The following is an 8,467-nucleotide window of genomic DNA, read 5'->3' as shown; positions in this document are numbered from 1 at the left end:
CCGAATTTCGGCATGATTACGCCAATGAAAACTTTTTATAAAAGTTCTCAAAAAAACCCTTTTGACGTTTTGGTCTTGACAAGATTTTGCACAATTTTGCAGCCATAAAACAAACTCGCACACCCTCAATCATAGAGAAAAACATACATCTCAATTTTACAAAACTTGAATTCGTTTAAAGTATGTGCCACAAACATTTCGGTAACTTGGCTGTTATTCGCGGCATAGTATATTATCGACTGTCTCCACATGAGCTGAAACCTTTCGCTCATGCTTCCCAAGGCCTACGCAACTTCGTACCGCGGACCACAGCAAGGATTTACACTTGGCTACCTAGTAAGTGATGTAAAAATATGATAAACGCCGCAACTCGGTTGCGCCGAAGTTAGTAGGTATATTGCGCAAAAACCGTACATTTTTTCGCAAAAATAATTCTATGGTAAATCCATAGCATAATTTGTCTACATCGGTTCAGACGTTTAAGCGGGAACGTATCCTTTGGGACTAAAATATATACATATAAATATTCCATAAAATCATAACCGGTTCAGCGGTTAATTACCTACGTGTAGAGAAACAGACAGACATACAAACAGACACTTACTTATTTATAATGTAAGTATGCTGTATGAATAAAAAAAATACTTTGTTACAGCATTGATAGGCACCGTAGCCGTGTACTTTGGAGTGGAGGAAAGCTATCGTCAGAAACTTCGCAAAAATCCTTTAGATTATGTTAATGAAATTGATCCCAATACTGAATAAATACTGAAAAAAATACGTCCTGAATAAATTCCGGCTTTAATATTACAATAAGGCTTTAATATTTTTACCCATCTAGGTATATAGTATAGCAGCTGCCCCCCCTGGATCATGTTGACGTCCCTACTAAGTATAATATTATCTAGTACTTTTATCTATAAAAATCAAAAATTAAGAAAACGAATTTTTGCCATTTGTTTGCAATAGATACTTACAATATTTTTATTACAACTAAACATTATAATTTTTTTATTATTTATAAACACCTAGCTTATAAAAAAAAATCTGACTCCCCCCCCCCCCCCAACGTTTGCGTTTCCAACGCAGAAATTGAACCCACGACCTCCAAGTCAAGAGCCACGCTCTAAGCCAACTGGACCATGATGAAGGCGTTGTTAATAACCTAGTTCAACTGCAGGCCGCGCGCTATTTACACGAACCGTTTCGACGCACTTTTGACCCCCTGTATCTCAGTGCTTATTGCGAGAGCAAAGATAAAATTATACTTACGTAATTACTAATTATATATAAGTACAGCAGTACTTATACACAATTTCATAGATATAGGTTCGGTAGATTCTGAAATATGTCCCTGTAAAAATAGATAATTTTGGCACTCACTTACTGACCGGTACTCAAAACCTCTAGGCCACTTCCAATAATAATTGTCCTAGCGTTATGAAATTTGGCACGCAGGTCGTGTTTTTTATATTAAGTAGAATAACAAAAAATATTATTTTTTTTAAATCGGTCAAGCGTGAGTCGGTTCATCTACGAACTACAGCCGGAACCATAATACTTCCCTTTGAACTTGGCAGTATAAATTCTATAAAATATAATTATTATCTAATATAGCACAAAAACTTGCCAAGTTTAAAGGAGGGGCATTTTGTACCCACAGCCCACTAATGTAGCACTTTGAGACATATTATACCAAATGATTTTATTGACAAGACGAAAAATCTCTAAACCGTGGGAGAAAAAAGTTAATGAGGGTAGAAGGTAAGAAAAAAATCGCAAATAAACACCTGTATTATTACATCAATTTATAGTTTTGCTGGTAAGGAATCATTTCTGGGAAGTATATAAAATTGTCAACAGGAAAAATTAGTCAATAGGAACTAGTAGGGGAGGTCAGCTCAAAGTGGCCACTTTCAATTTGAATAAAAAGACGAAATATTATATATTTCAAAATAAAAAATGTGCTACTAGATAGTGCATTTATTATATTTCTGCTATGTGTGATTCATATTGACCCAAATCTTAAAATTAGCTCATGATTCACATATTACGACAACCTGTCAAAAAACCGCTTTGCCCGAGGGCCCGCCTAAAGCTGCCATAGGGGTAAGGGCAACGTGGCCAGCCCAAACGTTCTGTTACAACGCACAAGGGTTTTGGCTTTTTAAATAAAACAATTTTGGATTTTTGATGCACACGTCTAGCGCGGATGGATACTGGATGGAGAGTATGGGACTTTATAGCGCGCGATGTCAACAAAATTGGTGTCAAAAGCTTTTATAAAAAACACCCTGGTACCCCTTAAATCAAAACAGCTGTGCAGTGCGCACATAATATTTCATTTTTTTAAATTAAACTTTATATATTATGCCAAATTTTAAAGCTTATTTAGCCCCCCAATTACACAACTTTACCCATAAACTATTTATCATTGATAGGTTTAAGGTTACGTCACTGTATATAATAATTATAAAGTACTTACTGACTTATTAAATAACGTAAAAAAGAAATAACAATCGACAAAAATCGAAACTCGAATATATGATGATACCACCTCTTATAGAAAGATGTTGGGCAAGCGTTAGCGCGATGTAAGAGACGCACGGCGCCATCTAGTATGAATTTTTGGAACTAACTTAATTTGAACAAATTTTCGTATTTTCACCCCCTTACAACCCTTTTATCCAGTAAAAAAGTAGCCTATGTCCTTTCTCAGGATTTAGACTATCTGTATACAAAATTTCATTACAATCGGTTCGGTAGTTTTGGCGTGAAAGCGAGACAGACAGACAGAGATACTTTCGCTTTTATAATATTAGTATAGATTACAAAATAAGTACACATTAAAATTAACATTATAATTAAAACAATTGAATAATGGGTCCCATATTTTATTATTGGTTGCTGATTTAAAATCTCATCTGTTTCTTTCAATAAGGAATTAAATTTAGAATTGGAGTCTGATGTAAGAATGTCTAAATCAATATTTTTAAGTTTAATAGGGGACTCATCACGGACTTTAGGGATCTTATCTAGAACACAGCAAGGATCCTTAATTATATTAAAAGTAGGGTGAAAAACTGTAACATTAAGTTTAACATCAGCGTATCTAGGTATTAATTTTGTATTTTTACAGAATGCTACACAATTTTGCGGCACCTTCAAGATGCCTGTACCAATTACATCTAGCTCTATGATCTTTTGATCAATACAGTCTAAATACACTTTAATGTTTTCGGATTGTACATATATCCAATTATTATCGGAAATCGGTTTCCATACGTTGAGTGTTCCACTAATAGAATCGGTTTGACACTGCACTGGTAATACACTGATAACTTTTGACATTAACTCACTTTCACAGCTGGGGTTAGCACTTGTTGGGGAGACGGTCATCACATTGCAGATGTAGTCGTCGACGTTGATTGCCAGACAGTCCGTGAGTGAATCGAGTTTACAATATTCTGATTTATCTCTGGTCATTGCGATAAATTTACTACTGGGCCTAATAAGACTAAAAGTGTCTGGTTTAACATCATCGTGCGGCGTTGGTAATGCTATATTATGGTATAGATCATACAGTTTAGGGGATACCAAAGGTAATCTTATTACAAATACTATCTTAGTATTTAGGCTAAAACAACTTATACTAGATACATTTAATAGTTTATAAATGTTTCTTAATTCTAAACTTACAGGTAATGTAACATCAGCTGGTAGGTGCCTATAGTTGTCGACGAGCTCTTTATACTCGTACAACTGTTTTGGAGGCAAAATAGCTGGATGTAAAATGTTTCGGCTACCAAAAAGAATGGCATTTGTTATATCTTCCATTTGGAAAGACAGTGTTAGTAATGATGCTTCCAGATTAGTTAGTATAGAATCAATGCTAGTTTTAAAGTTTAACTCCATAGAGTTTTTCGAAATATTTTTCATCTTTAGTGAGAGGTCGTCGACAGCCTCAGTAAGACTAATTTCATTGAGCTTTATTTTAAAAAGTGTATCGTTAAATTTAGATAAAACTGAAGTTGTAACCAATATGTTTTCTTTTATCAATAAACTTAGTCTTTTTTCGTTTTCGTTATAGCGTCATCTTCATTTAAAGTTCCAAATATTGTTTTAGACAAAGATCCTACGGCACCTATCCAAGCACGTTTAAATCTCTTATTACTAATAAGATGTGAAATGGAAGAATATTCCGAAACAACATCATTGTATTTAACTTTTTAATCGGGACTTAACGCGACTTATTTAAGTAATGCTACTACGAGTACATACTTTTTCTCGACGTTACTCCATTAAGACTGTGTATACTCCGTTACGTAAAATATCACAAGTACTTCGGTCACCAAAGGATTCCTTACCTTTCCAAACTCCTGGGGTTTATAAAATAGATTGTAGCTGTGGTAGTTCGTACATTGGCCAAACGAAACGGACTATTGGCGAAAGAGTGAAAGAGCACGTAGCCGCAGTGAAAAATCGCCAGACAAATAAATCCGCGGTAGCAGAACATCTGCTTGATATGGGGACTAATCACTGGATGGAGCTACACGACCCTAAAATCCTCTCTACGGATCGTCATTACCACACGAGAGTAATACGTGAAGCAATTGAAATTAAAAAGTACAAAAATTTCAATCGTGAGGACGGATTTAAATTGTCGCCCGCCTGGAATCCAGTGATCAATAAGTGCAAACCGCGTGTGTCACCTCTGTCTATAAGTGTAAACCCGGATACAGTTAGTGTTGTGTGTCGCAGTGAACCTACTGACTTTCAGTGTATTGGAACACAAATATTGGGCAACTCGAGGGTAGTCGTAGAACCGACCGCCCGGTGCAAACGAAGACGTCGCGCTCCTGCAGCCCCCTCGTGACCACGGCCGTTGCAACACGGCCGAAACGTCGAGAAAAAGTATGTACTCGTAGTAGCATTACTACTTAAATAAGTCGCGTTAAGTCCCGATTAAAAAGTTTAATTATAATGCAACGCGAAAGTTTAAAATGTTAACATCATTGTATCTTACACTCAGTGGCTCCAGAATATTATGGCATTCCAGGTCTTTTATTGTTTCAATTTGAACTTGATTACATAAAAACCGTACTGTACCTAAGATTGAGTTAATGGTCTTAATGTTCGGTTCCATATATGATAAATCATAAGGTGTAATAAGATCCAAGCGGCCAACATTGATCTTGAGTTCGCCAATTGGATCAAAATATATGCCCGGACTCGCGTCGATTCGACGAGTAAATTCCTGAAGAGCGTGAGCCAGTATGCTGTAAGGGAAGATGATTGCTTCCGTTAGGTATTTCCTTATCGACTAAGGTAAGTATATGTAGGTATAATGTATAATAGGTAAGTAAAATAATATATTGTATAATTTTGTATAAAGTGTAAATTAAATATGTAAATAGTGTAACCCTTTTCTTTTTCAGGTTTTCAGGTTGGAGCATCTCCTTGGATCTCTGCAAGTTTTACCTCGTCATAATGGTGTTTAACATGACGTCTGTTAATAAGTAGCGACAATGTGTGATTGCCGTGTATTTTAACTACTTTGTACGGCCCTTTCCAAACAGGTGATAGGGCTTTTCTTAGTCTTAAATGATTTTTGAGATACACTAAATCTCCAACTTTGTACTCTACTGGGCGAGTATGTGAATCATAGTGATCTTTTGATGTTTGTTTATAAAGATTTTCTAATATGTTTTAAAGCATTTTCATGAGAAAATTTTAAACGGTGTTGCAACATTCTAACGTATTCTGGGTAGGTCGTGGATGATGTATCATCGTATACTGATGTCGGGATGTGGGGTTTGTGTCCAAATAATAATTCATAAGGTGAGTAATGCGTAGTGGAATGTATGGCGGTATTATATGATAATATAGCTGTATATACGTAGCGAGCCCAATTGTCCTGATTTTCGTTAATATATGATTTAAGATATTCTTTTAAGGTGGAGTGCGATCTCTCCAAAGCACCTTGAGTTTGGGGATGATAAGGAGACGAGAAAAGATGTTTGATTTTGAAAAGTTCACATGTTTTACTAAATAACTCTGCAGTGAAATTCGTGCCCATCTGTGAGTATGCGCTTGGGAATTCCAAATAATGAAATGCAGTGTAGGTACGAGACACTCACTGGTTTCTTCAGCGGTGATGCTCCGTATCGGATATGCTAAGCTAAATTTTGTAAGGTCGTCTTGCATCGTTAAAATGTAGGTATTTCAATTTTGCAGGGCCGCATTCGGGAAGAGGTCCTACAATATCTATTGCCAACCTTTCGAAAGGATATGTTGAGGTAGACGTAATAACCATGGGTGCGCGATTAATTTTTCTTAAGGCCTTATTTGTTTGGCATGATGAACAATTTTTTACATAATTTTCGATATCGCTACGCATGTTTGTCCAGAAATACTTTTCTTTAATGCGACTAAGCATTCTGTTCTGCCCTAAATGTCCAGCTATAGGAATATCATGATTTTCTTTAAGAATTTTTTGGATTTCAGATGGAACAGGATAAATCAAGCTATTATGGTAAATGTGGATGGAAATATTTGTTCCGTCGAAAATATGACCAAGTATATTATAGATTTTTACAAATGATATCCTATCAAAAGGGTTTCGGAAGTCTGTTATACTAATATCGTTTATGGTTGGGTGATTCATCATTATTAGATCTCTTATAGTTTTAAGCGATTTGAATATGTCCGGATACGTGCAAGAATCGAAATGGTGCACTTTTGTGAATAGGAAAATGTATACTTTATTATTGTATTCGAGTGACAAGTGTTCAAATTGCAGGACAATTGTTGATAACTTCTTGGACGTAAGGTATATTTTCGTCCATGTCTATTGAAGTTGGTATAATTATGATTTTATAATTGCTTTTCAGGATGCTACTATTATGTTCTAAAATTCGGGTAAAAAGATCTAGAAGGTGATTTAAGGAAATCATTGTAGGTTTCATCCGGTGTTGTTGACCGTTCTTGAGGTGCAGAAGGCTGTTCCGACTGATCGGTTGGTACCAAGGAAGCGTGACTAATTACAGGGTTATCGATTTCGGGTTGTACAGTAGCTTGTCTGCTGGTTGAAGGTTGTGGATCAAAATATGTCGAATTCAAGTCAGGATTAAGATTGTCAGTTACAGGATTTTGAGAATGCTGATTTAGAGGATCGGATTCAACCGGGGTAGGAGGATTCAGTGGTGAGAAGTCTAAGTCTTTTTCGTCTATTGGGCTAAACGTTATTGTGGTCCATTCATTATCGTCGAAAACGTCAGAATGGAGCTCTGTACTCGTAAGGGGTATAGGGTTGTTAATTTCAGTTGGTGTAAGATTTTCAGGATATATAGGATTCACTGGATATCTTGATAGGGCGTCCGCTGCTGAATTTAGCTTTCCTTTCCTATACACTATTTCATAGTCGTATTCTTCAAGCTTGAGACGCCATCTCTGTAACTTGCTGGACAGATCTTTATGGTTGAAAAGCCATTTTAAAAGCCTGTGATCAGTGACTATCTGAAATTTTTGTCCATACAGATACGGTCTAAACTGTTTACAACCAAATAAGATGGCTAGCAACTCCTTCTCTGTTGTACTATAATTACTCTCGCTTCTGTTAAGAGTTCGAGAGGCATAGGCTATGGGGCGTTCTTGACCTAACGGGCCTTGAGAAAGGACAGCTCCGAGAGCGTAGTTTGAAACGTCTGTTGTCAGTATAAAAGGTTTGGTAAAGTCAGGATAACATAGGACGGGTGCAGAGGTAAGTTTATTTTTAAGTGCTTCTAGAGCTAGTTGTTGTTGGTTTTCCCAAATGAAGGGCTGATCCTTCTTTAAAAGGTTGGTTAGAGGTTTAGCTAATTTTGAAAAATCTGGGATAAATCTTCGGTAATAGGATACTAAGCCGAGGAAGGATTTGATATCTTTAGGACTTTGCGGGATAGGAAATTCAACAACAGATTCGATTTTATCCGGGTTTGGCTTAACGCCATCTTCTGTGATAATGTGGCCTAAATATGAAACTTCACGACGCAGGAATTCGCACTTATCGGGTTGCAATTTCAGGTTAAATTTTCTTAGTCTTTGGAAAATGAGTTCTAAATTTTTAATATGTGATATCAAATCGTGAGAATAACAGATAATATCGTCTAAATAAATAAAGCAACGTAAGCCTTGCAATCCAGAAAGTGCGTTATTCATTAGTCTTTGGAAGGTCGCCGGTGCGTTTTGCAGTCCAAACGGCATCCTTAGAAATTGATATAATGACCTTCTGGTATAGTGAATGCAGTTTTGGATTTATCTTCTTCATTTAAAAGGATCTGATGGAAACCTGATGCTAAATCTAATGTGGAAAAGTAAGTACTTTGACCCAGTTGGTCCAAGATTTCAGTAATTTGAGGGATAGGATATGTGTCACCAATAGTCACGTCGTTTAGCTTCCTGTAGTCTATTACAACTCTCCACTTTT

The 8,467-nt window shown here is 36.3% G+C and overlaps 1 protein-coding gene across 1 annotated transcript; it reads left to right on the top strand.

Moving 5' to 3' along the window:
• The first annotated feature begins 112 nt into the window (after window positions 1-112).
• Window positions 113-791, top strand: LOC121728835. The gene is made up of 2 exons (XM_042117142.1): window positions 113-336; window positions 656-791. The coding sequence occupies exons 1-2, from the start codon at window positions 183-185 to the stop codon at window positions 763-765; spliced, it is 264 nt and encodes an 87-aa protein (XP_041973076.1). The 5' UTR covers window positions 113-182; the 3' UTR covers window positions 766-791.
• The last annotated feature ends 7,676 nt before the right edge of the window (window positions 792-8,467 follow it).

The sequence above is a fragment of the Aricia agestis genome, chromosome 7 (genome assembly GCF_905147365.1).
Source record: "Aricia agestis chromosome 7, ilAriAges1.1, whole genome shotgun sequence".
NCBI classification, from domain to species: domain Eukaryota; kingdom Metazoa; phylum Arthropoda; class Insecta; order Lepidoptera; family Lycaenidae; genus Aricia; species Aricia agestis.
The sequence above is the reverse complement of the archived record's forward strand: the minus strand, read 5'-3'. Positions and strand labels throughout refer to the sequence as shown.

Coding starts and splice junctions, on each gene's coding strand:
- LOC121728835 (XM_042117142.1), top strand. CDS start 183: ATGTGCCACAAACATTTCGGTAACTTGGCTGTTATTCGCGGCATAGTA. Junction 337..655: donor GATTTACACTTGGCTACCTA/GTAAGTGATGTA, acceptor ACTTTGTTACAG/CATTGATAGGCACCGTAGCC.